Source organism: Sinohyriopsis cumingii, chromosome 2 (genome assembly GCF_028554795.1).
Source record: "Sinohyriopsis cumingii isolate HCF-2022 chromosome 2, ASM2855479v2, whole genome shotgun sequence".
Lineage (NCBI taxonomy): Eukaryota > Metazoa > Mollusca > Bivalvia > Unionida > Unionidae > Sinohyriopsis > Sinohyriopsis cumingii.
Window position 1 is genome coordinate 14089060 of NC_142962.1, and position 20148 is coordinate 14109207.

The following is a 20148-nucleotide window of genomic DNA, read 5'->3' on the forward strand; positions in this document are numbered from 1 at the left end:
CATTCACTTCCTATGCTTCTGACTGTGCATAATACTGTCAAGATGGTTTGGGCAATCCGGTAGATACAGATTCTATCAAGAGGGTTTGGACAATCAGGTACATACAGATTCTGTCAAGAGGGTTTGGACAGTCAGGTAGATACAGATTCTGTCAAGAGGGTTTGGGCAATCAGGTAGATACAGATTCTGTCAAGAGGGTTTGGGCAATCAGGTAGATACAGATTCTGTCAAGAGGGTTTGGACAGTCGGGTAGATACAGATTCTGTCAAGAGGGTTTGGGCAATCAGGTAGATACAGATTCTGTCAAGAGGGTTTGGGCAATCCAGTAGATACAGATTCTGTCAAGAGGGTTTGGGCAATCCGGTAGATACAGATTCTGTCAAGAGGGTTTGGACAATCCGGTAGATACAAATAGTTTGGTCAGTCGCTAACAGTGCACAGTATGCAAAGAACTTCCTTGTATACTTTGCCATATCCACCAGTATACAGGTGGACCACCCTAACAGCTGAGACCAAAACATTACGCTTGACTAGTAAAAAAAAATTGGGAATTGAAGTTAGCCGATGAAGAGACAACGAAATTTGGATTTGTATTTCAAACGGATTGGAATATAATGCAACCCTTTTTTTAAAATTATTTTATGCTCTAATTTATTATGTAGTACTTTTTGCGGCCTGAATGCTGAGAAAGTATTGTTCATTTTTGTGTTTATTTAATTTTATGTTTCATTGGCCCCTACAGTATTGGCAAATCATGTACCCTTCATTGTAACTGCATCATCACTTCTTTTTTAGGTGACAGACCTCCTAACTGTTTAGATCGCAAGGTCTGGATTTACAATGGTATAGACTGAACCACCCGGTTTTAAAATAATGTCTTAAAATTTGCAGTTTCAACAAAACGTTGCAGTTTTTGGGAATTATTTCGTTGCTACCTTATATCTCACTTAGATGGCACCACAGAAAACATGGGTAAACTTTTCCAGCCTTTGTTGCTATCGCTTACTTGCTACACAAACAACTGGCACGGGGTTAATAACACTGCACCCACAATATTGGAGAGAAGTTACGAGAGTTCAATTCAAAAGAAACAAATAAAGGGAAGAAACTCGTGCCTTATGTACATGTGCCAACTGTCGTAAATCAGACAGCTTTAAACGACATGAACGCAGTGTTAGATTAAAAATGTTGGTGTTACCTGTAAAATCGCGAATGCACCATCACACAGAAGTATAAATTCATTCGCGAGACAAAATGGAAATATATCACAAATGATTAAAAGATTCAGTCAGACGATTGGCTCAGATAGTCATCAGTATAAGCCATCGGTGCATTATCCCTAACCAGTTGCTTCATGTAGCAAGTGAGCTCACCTGACAGTCGGGTACAAGCTTTAAAAATTTGGTACGTATCATTAGGCTTATTTCTAATCACGTCGCTCAATTATTTTGAATAACAAATGACACTTTCAAACGCATAACTGTGCATCAATATATTCGGAGTACCTCGCTTAATTTTAACTTGCCACATGACATTATTTATATAGATTTGCAGTCATTTTATATTTAGATTTAGAGATCAGCATTAAATTTGCCATTTTGGCAGTTTACTCTTATCATTTTGTGGAATACTAGTTTCATATAAAGACCGTTTCTCTTTCATATCAAGACTCAAATTTTAAGGCTAAAAATAACTCATTGAAACGTTTGCTGAAATTATGATGTCAGTGAAAAAAGATATTAATTTAAAAAAAAAATATTATAGAAATTATCCTAATAATTCATCGACATGATATTTTATATTGTCAAAATTTATATTTTTATTTTTAAATTTCATACTTTTCAGCTAATAATAACTAATATTCGCTTTACGAATGGACTTTTAACAATTGGTTTGATGCAGTCTTTCAGTTTATTAGTATAGCTATGTCTCGAAAACATTGTTTTGATAAATTATATTTCTTCGTTGCTTTTTATTAATAACCCTAGTTTAACAGTCTTACATACAATTTGATAATTCTAAATCTGGAGAAAACATGTTTAGATTAATTTGAAATCATTGCAAAAGTTTCAAGGTAAATTCATTTGAACACTTTCTGGAAGAACCGATTTGACCTCTGTGCAACATAAAGGAAACCATACCCTCGCCTGGTACTTTGACCAAAAAACGCTAAATTTAAACTTCTTTGAGCAATTTCGAATGACGATTATGTAATCAAAACATATTTAACAGTTGCTTTAAGCAATATCAATTCTTGGCAATCATGACGATGACGACGACAGTGATGATGACGGTGGTAGTGGTGATGATGTTTACACCATGGTCGTCTTTGTCAAATTTTTTGTTCTCCCCTCCTGTTACCACTTGGGAGCCATGGTAGCTCAATTACTTGAGAGTCGGATACGTAAACAAAGGGTCGCAGGTTCGATACTAGCCCAAGCCAGCATGGATCGGCTTCTGTTTGTCCATGGGAAAGGAATTCCAATTCCTATGCATGATGTCGTGATTTATGTGTTAAAAGTACCGTTAAAAATAAAAGCAAGATTTTCATACGTCTACTAACTGTCTTCCATCTTCTTTTTATTATATGATCAATATTATTACCCAACAATTTAATTTTTAGGTTTGAAAAATTACAACAATTGCTAAAGAATGAATATTTTATATACAAGATGTCGAATAATATGAAGGAAGGAAGGAAGTAAGCAATAAATAAATAAATTACTGTTAAATAACATTCACGTACAGTCATGCTCTCCGTAAGGCGTCAAAAGATCGATAATGTACGCTGGCCAAAGGTCGGATTTGATTTGCGACTTTTGGATTGCGAGTTTGACTCAACGCATAACCAACCAAGCTACCTTGGCTCCCTTCAGAAAAATAAAAATCTTGTCGGGTCTCTTATACTCGGAACACTTCATTGACTTTCATCATATATCACCAGCGAACTTGGAGTCTCATAACAACAATATTTTTCATCTGATTTACATATTCTTCACATTCACGTTACTTTGTACTAGGGATGTTGTCAAAGACAAATATTAAAACCTATTAAACATTTTATGTTAATGAGTGATCGTGACAACTTCGTCTCTCGATAGTTCACTGTACAAGCCCCAGCCTTCAATCCATCCCCTAAGCTTCTGAGTTCTTCAAGACAAAGAGCCTTGCTTGTTAGGTACGCGGTTGTTGCTTTTCTTTACTTTCCCTAGAAGATGGGTGTTGAATAAAACTATGTTTAGTAGGTACCCGGTTGTTGCCTTTGGTTACTTTAACTTTAAGATGTGTGTTGAATAAAACTATGTTTAGTAGGTACGAAGTTATTTGTTGCTTTTGATTACTTCCTCGTATTTTTTGGTCTACAATCTGGAACTGAAAATTACAGATTAAAAATTTGAAGGATCAGACAAGATTAGTACTTGCCCTAATTCCAGCTGCATGAAGCAGGATTGCTTCTTTCGCGGTGTCTGTGGTAGATACTGACGTTCCGTCCGTGAGAACAACAACAATCCGAGAAACACCTGTACGTCCACCATATGCCGGTAAAAATGCATTTTCACGTACGTATTTCAAAGCTTCGTCTGTAAATGTGAATCCTGGAATAATAATAAAATAATAAAAGACGCTAGTAACAGCACTTAAGCCAAACGTACTGATGACAGCGGAAAGACTATAGTAGCAGCACTTAAGCCAAATCTACTGATGACAGCGGAAAGACGCTAGTAATAGCATTAAGCCAGACGTGCTAAAGACAGCGGAGCCCCTCGGTAAAGAAGAATACAGCAAAGTACCAATTAAATTAATGCTAGTAGATATCAAAGACTTTTTCATCGCCCTGAATACTTCGAAATTACTCCATGCTCTTAGGTGGAATGTGAAAAACAAACACCCCACCCACCCGCCCCGGTATCATAGCTTTGTGCCATTGACTCATGTGGTATTGTCTTTGGCAGAAATAGCTTTCCCTCCAGTCGGATTATCTTATCATACCCACTCACTTGTAGAAGATTCTATCAATCCATTCGCTATTTGAATTTACGTGAAAAATGGCGATAAATTATGTATACTATACTCCGCACATTATTTAAAAATTTGCTAGTCTTATAGAATATAGATTATTGAGATTTCTATCATCATCGTTATCATCATCATCACTACTACTACTACTACAACTATAGTATTATTTGATAACAAGTGTAATTATTTGATAGCAAAAAAGTGTAGAGAGATTAAAATACCTGATCTGTATTGGATGTTGTCGATGGCGTTGAGAAGTGCAGGCTTGTATAGGTGATCCTTTAGGTGGAAAGCGTTATGTGGGTGGGTGGCGAAGGTCACCACACCGATTTGGACATGGTCTTTTCCTATTGTGAATCCTTGTGTGAAGTTCTTGACAAACTGAAGTTGCTTCTCAAAGTCTATCAAGGACTCGCTGGATGTTGAGTCCAGTAGAAAGATAATATCAGCCATGTCCTCACCGCAAGCTCAAAAAGGGACGGATTTTTGTTATAGTTGTGGATATACTGACGGACAAGATAAGACAAGACGAGAAAAGACAAGACAGGATAAGACAAGACAGGATAAGACAAGATGATAATTCTTTATTTCGTACCGCTGGGTCCAGTGATAGATAAAGCTCAAAATGGGATATTTGTGTCATCATCGAAATTACACAGTTCAATTTTAACTACTTCTTTAAAATGTCTGCATCTACTGCTGACCTAAATTTCAAACTATATGTTGATTAGAATCTATTGCAGGGTCAGGGAAGAAAATAAATATCTTAACAAATATATCGACAAAAATATCGACAAATCAGTTTAGTCAGGATTAATCGGTGTATGTGATTAGCCTGTTCCTATTTTTAGAATTGTACTTAATTTGTTTTGCTTCTTTATTTGTGCTCTTCCTACCGATTTTCATCTTAATTTCTTAATGTGGAGATCCTCAACCCCTTAACTGCAGAGCAAACTTATAGTCAACCTGCATTAATTACTAACTACCGTTAGAGGATTAGTCTTTTATTTTTGTTTTTCAGCAAGTACTATCTGTTAAAGATTAAGGTGGACAATGACTTTAATTGAATGTATTTTTAACATAATTATTCCTTTCACATGTGCACTTTAATACTAATAATAATAATAATAATAATAACAACAACAAAAATAACAATATTTTCTGATGATAGAACACTTGGTTTTGATTTAATTAATCAATATTACATTTGGTCCGCAATAACAGAATATTACAATTTTGAATGCAAGTATATGTGCAAATCCATTTCTTTGCACAGTATCAGATACATATGTGATCGTAAAATACACAAAGACACACATACATACAAAATTAGATTAAAACATGCATAAGATGTACACGTAGCTTTTCGAGATGGGAAGGTAGTGTTTGTATGATACAAATGACAACAAGATAGTGGAGAATTGGTAATTCTCACTAAAAATGCATTGTTTTAATGCTTTACTATCTATCGTTTGCTAAGTGGGCATGTGAAAACAATGGTAATTAATTTGATCCCATACTTATTACAATACCACAGGAATATAAACAGTACAAATTTTCGCGAGTACAAATGATATCTTTACAGACGATATATACTTACATGCATATACATACACGAGTTAGATTTAAAGTTTCGCTGATCATATGATGTTCTACACACACACACACACACACACACACACACACATATATATATATATATATATATATATATATATATATATATATATATATATATATATATATATATATATATATATATATATATACACACACAGAAAAGTTGAAGATATTATATAATATTTCAGTACCTGTCTGAGCATAGCACGTTGTAATTGCCAAAATGGCGACCAGTAAGACGTAAAGCGAGTATGCCATCTTCGCTAGTGATAGTACGAGATGAGTGACAAAGTGATAATCAATGCTTTCCTTTATTGTAGCTAAATTGTATATCCTATTGAATGGACACTTCCACATAGTTGCCCCGTCTAGACTTCCAGCGACGTTTCTGGCGTGAGGTCGATTGTTTACTCGTTTTCAGACTTTGATGGCATTATTACATTTTTATGAATTGCAAAGATATGGATGATCTAAAACAGAGTAGGACGTATAAAAAGTTTTTTAAAAAAACATCCAATAGACAATTATGACTGTAATCCATTTCTTATCATGCCTTTGACCGAACATAGAAAGTTTTGATTTCAAGACATGCTGTTTATACATTCATAGGTTGATTGGTCATATATGTTGTTAAACTTCTTTCTTTCTTATTTCAACTCTGATTGCAAATAGTTACCAAAATATTAAACATCAAGGACGAAATGTAAGAATCTGAAGACTGTACCAACGTTAGTTTCAAAACGTAACTCGCCTAATTATCCGAGTACTTCCAACGCATGTCAAAAGGAACGCTGGGGTTATGTATTTGATTGATATGGTTCACTTTATTTATTGCGTATGAAGCGTTTGAGGTATATATATTTACATGGTATGGTTACTATATTATATCTTCAAAGTTCGATTGCACTTTTCCCACCATTTTAGGATAAATTATTTTTTACCGACACAAAGGTTAACTACTTTGTCGCAGTGGTCGCTGCATTGGTGACATTCAGTCAGCATTTCCAGTTAAAGACATGTTAACGTTCGATATTATCGTCGTATGTGTTTATGTCTGCATGTGTGTGTGTGTGTGTGTGTGAGAGAGAGAGAGAGGGGGGAAAGCAAGAGCGTATATTAATCATGCAATTGCAAGTAAGTAAACTCGCTGTGTTTTTAGTAGCAAATTATCGGATGCGTGCTAATTTAAAACATGATGTAAAGAACGAGAAACTCTTTCTCGCAATTTTAATTTAGTTTTTGATTCCAACGATCATTAAAATATAACGTATGTCACGTGCTGTGCATGACGAATGACTCGTTCTGCACTTAACCATGTCGAATGACTCGTTCTGCAATTAAACTTGTCGAATAACTCGTTCTGTACTTAAACATCTCAAATGACGCTTCCATCCTTGACCCATTTGTTGACAAGATTTGTGAGGTGCGTTTAAACATTTTGAGATCTATAGGCCAGCTCTCATTAAATCTGAATATAACAAAACTTAAAAGAAACAGGACATTAATATGGTTTGTATATGGTTCATATATATCTTTATTTAAAACTCATTCTTTATGACATTCACCGACAGTCACATGATTTCGATTGAGAAATGAAGATCCTGCATGGATTTGTATAAAATATATACAAAGAAAATATTTATTTACCGCTTATAAAAATCTCGAATTTGTGTGCACATGAATATATATTTGTTTTAGTTAATATCCATCCTAAAAAGTATAGTTTACAAAGATTTAGAAAATAAAAAAATAAAGAAGCAACTTTTGGAATGTCTACGATTACAAATGTGTTATATGTGATGGAAATATCATCCTTTTAGTATATTAGGCGTCGCGACTATTACACACCGAAAACGGCCTTGGAGTTTCTCCCGAACACGAGAAATATATAAAATTATCTTTTTAACAGAAGCAAACACACAGCAAATCAGAAATTATATTCACACAGTTATATTACATTTTCGAAAGAACGGTTAAAAACATACAATAAGGGATGAAAAGACGCATGACCAAGCGTTTCAATCGGCTCTCAATTCAAACAAAGGGTACATATTTCTCTAGTTCCAAACACGTTACTTTTATTAACAAGACCTCCTCAGAATAAAAGCTTAACCGATTGATAATTTGTGCATGTCAATAATGCAATATTCCCCAAACAAAACGTCACACGCATTTTAAGATTTTAAGTTGTGGATCTTTATGGTTCGGGACAAGTTACTCGACCAAAATTCATACAGCATTACGTCAAATACGGTATTAGACACACTTTGGATTCGAAGTGTGGGAGAATGACATTCATTTGGAATATACTACGTGCTATCTGTAAGGTCATGGGGATCATTGTGATGTGCTAGTGATATTTATAACAGAGCAGAAGGTCGTTTTCCGATGCCAACGTTTGGAACAAAGTTTAACAATGCATATGTGTTTAATCTGACATATGTAAATATGACCTGATATTACCAATTATATCATTAAACAGTCTGTAAATAACAAAGTCAGTACACACTTTCCCTTTACACAGACCAAAATATACTGTACCATTTAAATAGTAATATAGTAGCATCTCTCTCTCTCTCTCTCTCTGCGATATCCATTACATACATGTATATGGATCTCTAAAGTCACAATCAGTGTTTGAGACATCGTGACAAAATATACTCCACACTTGGACACAAACATAACCAATCAAATGAATGACCTAGACGATCAATTCCATCTTAATGGCACGGATAGGTAGAAATAAGTATGATACAATGTATATATACCTCCCTTAGATCCAATGCGCATGCCCACAAAAAAAATTTAAGTTCCGGATAGTTCACCGTTCTACACTAGGTTAGCGAAACATAAAGTCAGCAAAGGAAGGAATCTTAGCTGTACTACATATCATTATGGTTAAACCAGTCAGTCAATTATATATGTCAAACATCTTTTGTTCATACTAGGAGAATAATTACAGACATTAAATCAAATAATTAGATTCAGTGCCCATACTTACATTATATCAGATAATTAAATAATATTTACTTTCCATACTTAAATGATATCAAATAATTAAGTACACTGTCAATACCTGATAATATAGTTTCATTATCCATATTTTCATATACATTTGTAGGAATATTTCACTTTGCTCTCCGATTTTAAACATTTATTGCACAATTTTGGCGATATAACTTTAACGAAAACAATCTCAACAATTTGCATTTTTCAGATCTTTCGCAAGGCTAATAGTTCGTTTGTAACACGAGTTAAGAAAGTTATAACACAAGTTCGATAAGAAAATTATTACACGAATTCGATGCGTCAGCTGATTTGTAATGCTGAATATTTTAAACCAGAAAAAAAAATGGAACACAGTATTTTAATATATTCAGAGGAACTTAACAAAGCAATAATTACATTAGCTATCATAACGATAAAGGAGTGTAATTAATGCAAACGGAATATTTATTCATATTTGGGTGTAAATATCGTTTTTTTTTTCATTTTCTTTTTGACTTTTGAAACATCAAGTATCGGACGGTACATGCAATGACTTTCAGCATGATTTTTCTTGGCTTATGCTGACACGTAGTAACTCTCCAGTTTGGTGGGGTCTTTGGACAACATTTCTGATTGCCACCAGCAAATTCATCTAGAACAGTGTTATTAAAATTAGCTTAATCCTGTTTAACCTTCCTTGCATCAAATATGTAAGTGTTAAAGATCCAGTTATTTCACAGATTCCGTCCTATTTCTTTGGTTCGCCTTTTAAATCAATATTGATCCACGTCACCGGATATAACATTGCAAACAGTATGATTTAACAAAAAAGAGACTGCTTGTAAGAGCATGCACTACAAGTCAGTAATAAATTGATACTCACAAATATTCATATTTGTTGTCTTAATCTATCAGTCAATCTTTCTATCTTAGCATCATTTTATACTCGTTTTTAACCTGAAGTATGTTTATGTAATATACGTATGCGAACACACATTCATTCGAGGATATACATGCCCATGCACCAGATGAAATGAGACAGACATACATATAGACAGACAGACAGATAGGTGAGAGCCGCAAATGTCCTATACATGCATAGTGTATATAACATCGATATTTGTCCAAATTGTATACTCTAAACTTTCCAACCGTTCAAGGAAATAAGATTAAAATAATCATCAAGGAGACTCGTACGTGCGCCTGTCTGTTCAAGCGTGGTGGACATTTGTACATTTTGATAAAAAAAACTCAAGTTATTTCTTGAAAAATATAATTAACATTAATAGAAAAGCAACAGTCTAAATCAATAATAAAAGAACCTTCAGAAGTTAGAATTTGTTTCTCGTTGTCGTTCAACCTCCATTAACTGCTTTGATTGAAGCTGTAAAAAAATAAATATATTTTCATTATTCTTCAAGCGAGATAAATTGCAAGAACTTTTTTTAACGCAGCGATACACTTTCGCACACTCAAATAATACAAACTAGAGCATAAGGTAGTAAAGGAAAGATAATGAAGTTCTGAAATGGGCAGAGAACATTAATTTGAAAGCTGGCAGCAACGCAAGTTAGTGAGAAATAAAAGAAAAGATGTAAAACTAATTAATCAAATATTGATAGCATTTCTTTTTAAGATAGTGAGATATTGATCCTGCTTGCAGAATGTGAGCGGTCTCTCACATTTTCTTGATCTACATTTGCCATCTTAATTGATTGAACTATCCGGAAGTGAGGTGCACCCAGATGCCCTCTGGTGTTTTCAAGGGGAGATACTAACCGTGAAACCCCTTATAGCAGTGTTATGTATATTTAATTTGTGTTAATTGTTGACTTTTCTCAATGATTATATGCTATGCATATCTGTATTTTGTAACTGACCATTATCCAAAATCAAGTAAATGGTGTACCAGACCAGTGACATTTACTTTGTAAACAACATAGTAGATAGTAAATATTTCTCTGTGATTATAGAATAAATATTTAGACCATTAGTACTGAAAGTAAATAAGTTTACTTGAATCTGCGTCTAGGGCGTTGGATTTCCACTTGGAAATTCCTAAACTTGTTGACAACTTGGAATGATTTATAAAGGAAACTGATCTACTTCCTGGATCTATTGTTGTGTCTTAGATTATTATAACAATGTTGTTTACTGTAATAATTACTCCTTCTTGCCTTAACATTCGAAACGAAATCAGTCTTATTGTACTGATTAGTTTTTAATTTGATGGATTTTTTTTCTCGAATTATTATTCACTGGAATCGCAATGAGCTCAAAAAACATTCTTGGAATAAAACATTAATTTGGAATTATAGTGAGTTCAGTCAAGGACATTTTAAATTGTATTATTGTGATATATCAAAAGACTGTTAGCACATAGACATTTTCCAGGCCATTGGCATATTACCAAATTCAAGACTACAGGTACATCAACACGCTAAATATTGGAATTTACTTAGAACACCACTGGAATTCAGTTGGAACTTCATACACTTGGACTTATGATATAACATTGAGGACTTTTTGGGATTTAATTCACAATACTTAAGACCTTTTTAAATTTTCAATTTGCGTCGAAGGGAAACAAATTATTGTTTGAATTTCACAAAACTTGTTTTCTGTTTATTAGTTTAAGCTCTTAGAGTCGTAACAGAAGATTTTTCTTATTTCACAGGAAAGCTGGAACCACTGTAACATCATGAAAAACATAAGATATGTAATTTGTATAGACAGTAAATGGGTTTAAACTTTAAAATATTTATGTTCATGATTCTAAATAGAAGTATCTCTGTTCTTTGAGAATAGAATTTCATACTGTATTATAATGGTGTAGCAAGTAAGAGTCTCTATAATTAGGCCTACAGTATATTATTATCAAGTTAATTATAAATAACACGTATAATACTGTTTGCAATTTCGGATTTCAAGTTATTGCAGTTCATTAAAATACTTTATTGATCTGAAGTCCTGAATAATGTAATATGTATATATGTAGACAGGGATGAAATACATAATTGAATACTGGGATACTAAGAAAAGTATTTTGCTTCGTTAACTTTGTATATCTGTCAGAATATATGTTCGTTTCGTAGAATTTGTTCATGGTAATGACATTCTGTGTTCATTGTTGTATACATCTTAACATACCGAAAATAACTGAAGACAAAGGAATGTAGCTGCAACCAATGAAGAAACTCCGGTTCCATAAATATAGTAACTATAATTTGTAAATACATCATGATCAAGTAATTTGTCATATTGCTTGAAGAATGAATGATCACAAGTTACTAATTTTAGAAGCTGAATAATGTTGTAAGGAAATAATAATGCTTTCATATATATATATATATATATATATATATATATATATATATATATATATATATATATATATATATATATATATATATATATATATATATATATATATATATATAATATTTCATGTTTGTTTTGGTACATGCTTATTACTAAATGCATTTGTGTAACGATACTCCAACGGAATATGCATAGTTTCTATAGAGACACATAATTTACTATGTTCTTCATAATATAAGTTTTTGATAGGTGTCCATGTAAATTTCTGTATCCTTATCTGTTTATCCTTGGCATATTCTTTTTTAATTCTAAATGACGGAAGAATATTGCAGGATGGAACATTGTTAGCTAGTATGCAAATAATTAACATGCTGAATATTCTTTTATTCCATTTCAGGGTTTAATAATATTAAGTTACACTGATTTGATTTATAATGTCAATAAAGTCAATATGGTGAATTCCTGAGTGTTTCTGTTGTATCTGTGTAATTACTGTCCGAACCCAAGCACGTGCAGAAGTTAAAAAGCACTCTCTGCTACACATCATATCGCGCCTGACATAGATATACTTAACAACGCCTGAAATAGTCAGAATTACTTAAAAACGCCTGACATAGTCAGAATTAATTAACAACGCCTGAAATAGTCAGAATTACTTAAAAACGCCTGAAATAGTCAGTATTACTTAACAACGCCTGAAATAGTCAGAATTACTTAACAAAGTCTGAAATAGAATTACTTAACGTTTGGCATAGTCAGAATTTCCGATATACTTAACAACGCCTGACATAGTCTAAATTACTTAACAATGATTGGCATAGTCAGAATTACTTATCAACGCCTGGCATAGTCAGAATTACTTAACAACGTCTGAAATAGTCAGAATTACTTAACAACGCTTGGCATAGTCAGAATGTCAGAATTACTTAACAATGCCTGGCATAGTCTAAATTACTTAACAATGTCTGGCATAGTCATAATTACTTAACAACGCCTGGCATAGTCAGAATTACTTAACAACGCCTGTAACAGCCAGAATTACTTAACAAAGTCTGGCATAGTCAAAATTACTTAACAACGTCTGACATATAATCACTTAACAACGCCCCGAGTGGCCGAGTGGTCTAAATTTTAGCGCTCTTCGTTACGGATCACTGCCATCTCACCTCTGTCTGCTGCGGTTCGAGTCTCAGATTCAGCCACTGTGGGTATGTGAGAAAGCTTGTCAGTGGCTTTTCTTGGGTTGGTGGTTCTTTCTGGGGTTTAATACTGGCCGAAAAATGGCGTTAAACCCCACAACAACAACAACAACTTAACAACGCCTAGCATAGTCAGAATTACATAACAACGCCTGAAATAGTCAGAAGTACTTAACAACGCCAAGCAGAGTCAGAATTACTTCGAAAACACAGACAAATGTGACCTGTGACTCCATCAGTGGTAGTTATGAAGGCAGGTCTGAAACGACAGGCGCAGTTTTTCAGGGTTATATACTGCTTGGGTTTTCACCAACTGTGGAACACGGCGATTTGATATCGATTACGCACGAGGCACATTTGTATCTTCCATGTCATAAATAATCGGTTGACACATATTCGTTTTGCCCTTGTGGATCAAGGCGGGCATATTGTAGATCTGCGAAGTAAAATAACGACGATATAGCTGTACATCAGAGATTGACCTGACATCTAAATATAATAATGACAGTCGACAGTCGTACGTGGAAGTACATCGTTCATGCAGATTTATATTTGAGCTCCGCAAAATCAAAATTGTCTAAGGTGCCTTTTAGTCTTTTTGTTGCTCTCGAGTCGCGTGACTCAAATCATAAATCCCGCTTGAAGCTCCTCCCTAGAGTCTGACTTCCTGAAGGGCTTCTTTGCATCCACGTGACAGTTTAGGTTCATTAATACCGGCCTATCGTTATTTTCTTGTTTCTTTGCCGTTGTTTGACGCGGCTCTCGTTTATTAACCCCACAGGAGACCAGCTCCTCCATGGAGTTTTTACTGCTTGATATGTTTTCTCATATCAAATTTATCAAATGTCTGTGATGTATGAGCTTTCTCTGCTTTTTTTCCTCTGGGTGGCGGTGTAGAGATGACATGTTTTGCATTTTATGCGCAAATTTTTAATCTATAAGCAGATCTGAGTTTTATCATAAAGTGACCTCTTTAGACAGCGATTGGTTTTATCATGAAGTGACCTCTTTAGACAGCGATTCGTTTTATCATTAAGTGACCTCTTTAGACAGCGATTGGTTTTATCATGAAGTGACCTCTTTAGACAGCGATTGGTTCCCAATTATATATGAAAATTATGACCCATGCCAAGTACCTAACCTCAGACTTTTCCGTCTTAAATTTGCGCGTTAGTACTACACCAAAATGACTGATTACAAACACTGTATAAAAATGTTATAAAGTTTTACCTGTACTCTAGGTAATATCATTTATCCATTTTAATTAGCAGAAAACATATAATTACGTGTTCTCTCTGCAGTTTTTCACCGTTTTGCTGCCCATGGCATGCGCTCAATGCAATGCTCAGATACTGGGTGAGCGTTTGTTAGTGAGGTTTTGTAAAAGAGCCATGAAAGAAGCATTAATAAAAATGTGACAAAAACTGTGCTGCAACTGTAATTAATTTAATTTACTAATATGCGTGAAACATATATAGATATTACTAATGACTTAATGTTGCAAAGCTCTATAGCAACATTTTAATGCTTCATATAGAGAAAATAAAACTGTATCGATTAAATACTTGGCACATAGGCTGATCACAAATTTTGTATGGCTTTTTGAACGATAGGAAAAATACTTTTCAACACTAATACACAGACATAAGAAAATAAAATCTGATGACATTGATTGCAGAGTAAATAATATCAGTTAATAGGAAGTCGAGAAAGTCATCGATGAACGTCTCATCTTTAATGATTGCATCATTTCGGTTTTTACAGATTGTTTAAATAGCAGCTCTTTCATTCTTCTTTGGCTCGTACAGCTGGAACTATGCTTTTTGCACGGGTCCTGAGTGAATTAATAATGGAAGAAACTGTTACCTCACTGCTTTTAAGGCTTGGTTCCCTACATTACATATTACTTGGTGGGGGGGGGGGGAGGGGGCGGTGATTTTAGCCTGCACTTTGCGTACATGTTTTTAGGGTGTCGTTTGGGTTTTCTATTTTCACCGGAAATGCATTCTACTTCGTGTGCAACAGTTGGATGACATAATTCGTAACACATGCTGGTCGTTCCACGGAAATGTCTGGAGATTAACTTAATCAATATAATTTATTGCTTTGTGTATGGCTCAAATGATGAAGCCGAGGGCCAGATTCACTCTAATTACTCTCGAACTGCACTCCATATCCATTAATGTATACAAGAAGTACTTTTTCCATGCAAGGTCGCAGCAGACAATATTTGCAATGGTAGTTATAAGATTATCTATGTAGATGACCAGCCATCTTCGCTAGGTAAGGTTCCGATATGTTACCCCTATCTACACCTTGGCGGATAGAGCAGATAGTTCGTGCTTTGTCCTGGCGACATATGGACATAGGACACAATTAATTTTACTATATGTTATCTACATTGGTTTCTCAGTACTGACCTTTCCACTGTGTGACAATCAATACAAATCATATGCTAATCTAAACTACCTTCAAAGATGACTTCACGGTGAAGTTCTCGTCAAAGGTTGACCTGCTCTTTTTTTAGATGCTGAACTGTCAACACATCACCATGTAAACAGAACACAGATTTCACTTCCGGAGCATCACCAAGGCCTTATTACTCACTGTGCACTGTCGCCGAAATACACACATACAACAACACCCTGAGCTCATATTATGAAGAATAAACAGTTACCTTTAAATCCCTACCAAAAATGCATAAATAAAACTCTTCTATCACCACCAAAATGAGAGAGGAAAAATTGTTCTAAAAATAGACTAGAACTACATTCGTGGGTACTGAACTGGAAGTATTAATTGTGAACTGATTCCATATATTGGATTTCATGAGTTGCCTCCCTTCGTATTTAATGCCAACAAACCTATAGCGTGTAACAGCGGTGCATTGTACATCGGCCTAAAATGGTGGAGGCAGTTAACTTCAAAAGGATACTTTATAAGTTTAACATGGAAAGTATGACTACGTACAAGAGAGAAGCCATTACAGGTGTATTTGAGTGAAAGGGATTAATACGAACACGGACCGACAGTGGAAAATTGCTTATTTATGAGTCCATTCAAGTTGTGTGCTCCCCTTGTCTCAATCGTGTAGGAACATTGTTCAAATTTGAACAGCTTAATTTTGATTGTATTCGACGGCCACATCCAATGAAATTTAAAGACCCCAAGCACAGAAATATCTGCTCGATCCGCCAAGTGTATATAGGGTTAACGTGTGGGAGCCTTGGCTTGCAAATATGAGGAGCAGCTGGCAGCTAATCTTAGAAAACTCAAGCCAGTTTTGCTTCTTCAACCATAACGTATTGAGACGATATCCGCTGAAACATTACTAATAAAGACACTGAGATAAAACCCACTTGCTCCTAGTTTTACAGAAGCTTGAGCGGCCCAAAATAACATGTATGCAAAACAGGGCTTGTGAAAACAATACCCGTGGCAGTTTGGCACCGGAAGTGCATTAACTCATCACCATTATCTTTAGCTGTTTTTCGCATTATCCATTACGGAAAAGAACAAAGACGAATAAATATGCATAATGTTTATCATATTATTTTCTTGGTCATAGGCTGGTTCAAGGTTAAAAATATATGGTCGCAGAGGCATGTCGCAGAAAAATGAAAGCATGGACACGATATTAAAGAAAAATTCCTATGTTGAATCCACTTTACCTTCGTAAAGAAAGGCAGACTAGGCCAGTATTTAATCAATCGTAACTCCCGTATGCCCGTAACAAAACAAAATTGTGAAATTACGAAATTGCAAGAAGGCAAATGGCAAGCTCCAAAAGCCATATACAGTTTGCGCGTAAGTTTAAAAAATTATGGGATACGATCATGTCCAAAATAATATGATATGCTCTATCTATGTGGATAGTTGAAAAACCATATATTAGTATTGCTATAATAGACAGTTACTTTCGGAATACACAACGTCGAAACTTTGCACCAAACGTGGAACATTATATATTTGTACAGTAAATTTTAAACATTTAAACTTTGACAGGGTAACTAAAGCGTGTTAGCCCGAAATTTTCGTACAAGTTACATGGCCAATGTATTTATATTTCGTAAGAAAATCGAAAATATCTCCATCAATACAAACAAGGGTTTTAAAATTAATGCCAAAACCTTTACGTATAACTAGCACAGAGACCGTTTTGTTAAAGTATTGTACAACATATAATTTTCAATAGCATACTCATCGGTTATCAATTTCTACAATGCTTTTTAGATAATTCGTCCTCTTCATCCCGTCTGGGACATAAGTCTGCAACTAACTTCCGCCATCTAGGTCGGTTTTGAGCAATGGCTTGTGCCTCGCCCCTGGAAAGCCCCATTTATTCCAGCTTGGTCATCACTATCATTCGCCAGGTTATCTCTGTCTGTCCACATTTAATCTTACCAGCTGGTGTCCATCTGAGAGCTACCTTGTGTGAAGTGTCGAATTTTGAATGACATAAAATTTAAAGTTGAATGCATTCAACAATTAAAGTTTTATCGCAGTTAAGCCATAAAAGTCTTTGTGAAGGATCACTTCGACCTTTCTTCGTTCATCTCCCCCATGTCAGTGTCAGCTTCAAAGGAATAGAATTCCGACCCAGTGAAATTGACCGGGGTATCTTAACACGATCCTTAGAAAGTAAACATTTGAGCTACCAACCCTAACCGCTTGGTAGGAACCTATGTCCACTTATCATATTTTCAAAGGAAAATTGTCACTCACTGTCGTACACAGATTCTGAGCTGTCTAAATCTGATGAAAGGAATTATTTCTTTGGGAAAGATTAGGGACCACCGCCTACGATTGGGTAGAATACATTAGGGCGTTCACTTTAGAGCATTCTGACTTTAAAGTGACGACCCTAGTTGAAATTATTTAGTCTGAAAATTTCCTAGAAGAGGAAACTTAGTCGACTCCGGTGAAAGCATAAAAGTGGTTAGTGCTTTCCTCGTGAAATAAGGAAGGGACCAGGTAAAAAGAAAGGCATGTTTAGTGCTAGGACGCACTAGTCCTGAAAGAAACAGCAACAAGCTTTCTGAGAGGAAGACGAGACAGTCCGAAGACAAGAGTACGGGGAAAAGAAAGAAAGAATGACGAGGTCAGAATAAAAGGACCAGGAAGTCCATGAAGGGGCAGAACATAGAGTTTAGGAAGGATGAACTAGGAGACGTTGATAAACGGTCAAAGTGAATGAAGGTGATGCAATCGATCGTGGACATTGCGCTCTTTGCACCTCTTGTTATGATGATGTAATAAATCTCAAATTAGAAACACCTGTTAAAATCTACTTATATAATCTAACTTGAATTGGAAATTGCCGGCATTAATTTGTTCTGATTAAATTTGTTATTTTCTTGTCAAAAGGGGGCTCGTATTGTTTATTTCTTCCCAGCATTCTCGCTCAGTTCTCTGTTCAAATACCATTCTTCTTTCACACCCGCTGGGCTATAACATCGAGGGAGGTCATCCTCTGAATAACACCAGCCTAACCCAATTAACTACCCCTCTTACTAAGAGGGCGACATTACACATTGATTATCCGTTATTGGGGCATCCTCAATACGTGCCCGAGCCAATTGATCCTGCGCATCTTGATCTCCAGGTAAACGATATTACAACCCGTCTTGTCACATTGAAGATCTTGTTTGGCTAATAGATGTTGCGGATTTTACGGAGGCAACTATTGTGAAATAAATTTACTTTGCTCGTGTCTATCTTCACTATTCTCCAACACTCCGAGCAGTAGAAAAGTACAGACATTTACAACAGGAGCAATTACAAACATAATATCAAAGTTCTGAGCTAAAACGAATATCCGAGCATTTAAATTAGAATATGTTAACAAATATTCGTATAGATATGGAGACCATGCAAAAATCGTATTAATTAGTGAACAACGGAACAACTTGAAACCTTTTAAATCATACGAAATTAAAACTTCAACGCACATGTTAATCATAATTTTAAAAGTCTAAATAGTCACGTTGCTCACAACATCGCTATATCTATTAATTATACTCTTGAAAAGATAATGTAAAATATGGCAAGTTGATGAAGAACAAGGTACAGAATATGAGTCATATCAAAGTCAACATGGTGTAGAATATGAGTCACATCACAGTCAACATGGTGTAGAATATGAGTCATATCAAAGTCAATATGGTGTAGAATATGAGTCACATCACAGTCAACATGGTGTAGAATATGAGTCATATCAAAGTCAACATGGTGTAGAATATGAGACATATCAAAGTCAACATGGTGTAGAATATGAGTCACATCACAGTCAACATGGTGTAGAATATGAGTCATATCAAAGTCAATATGGTGTAGAATATGAGTCATATCACAGTCAACATGGTGTAGAATATGAGTCACATCACAGTCAACATGGTGTAGAATATGAGTCACATCACAGTCAACATGGTGTAGAATATGAGTCATATCAAAGTCAATATGGTGTAGAATATGAGTCACATCACAGTCAACATGGTGTAGAATATGAGTCACATCACAGTCAACATGGTGTAGAATATGAGTCACATCACAGTCAACATGGTGTAGAATATGAGTCATATCAAAGTCAATATGGTGTAGAATATGAGTCATGTCAAAGTCAACATGGTATAGAATATGAGTCATATATTCCGATTCGTGCATGGAAAATTACACCTTTTCTTTCCTATGTCTTTTGAAAATGACTAAACTGTTTGTTCGGAATCTCGCTTTACACATGAAATAGATTGGATTGGTCTACTGCTAAACTTGGTTGAGACAGGGAACTAGTTCCCAGGTACCTGGCCATGGTAGAAGTTACATTTTACTCTTTACAGAAGATATAAAGCCATTTCACACCTGTTGCAATATTGTACATCTCGTGCATACGATGAACTCAATATCCGTGAATTAGTTTTACTAAAAACAATTATTTATCAAGCCGACATACGAGTTATTTATGGTTAAGCAAAAAACCCAAGTCCGATTTGGATACTTTATAGTT

The 20148-nt window shown here is 35.0% G+C and overlaps 1 protein-coding gene across 1 annotated transcript in view; it reads right to left on the reverse strand.

The window, feature by feature from the left end:
* LOC149804359 (collagen alpha-4(VI) chain-like) overlaps positions 1–5939 on the reverse strand; it is a 64668-nt gene extending 58729 nt beyond the window's left edge. The window contains exons 1-3 of the mRNA XM_089932241.1: positions 5829–5939; positions 4239–4484; positions 3424–3596 (exon numbers count right to left, since the gene is read on the reverse strand). Coding sequence (XP_089788367.1) covers positions 3424–3596; positions 4239–4484; positions 5829–5895 — 486 coding nt within the window. The 5' untranslated portion in view covers positions 5896–5939. The remainder of the gene's footprint in view (positions 1–3423; positions 3597–4238; positions 4485–5828) is intronic.
* Positions 5940–20148: the final 14209 nt, after the last annotated feature.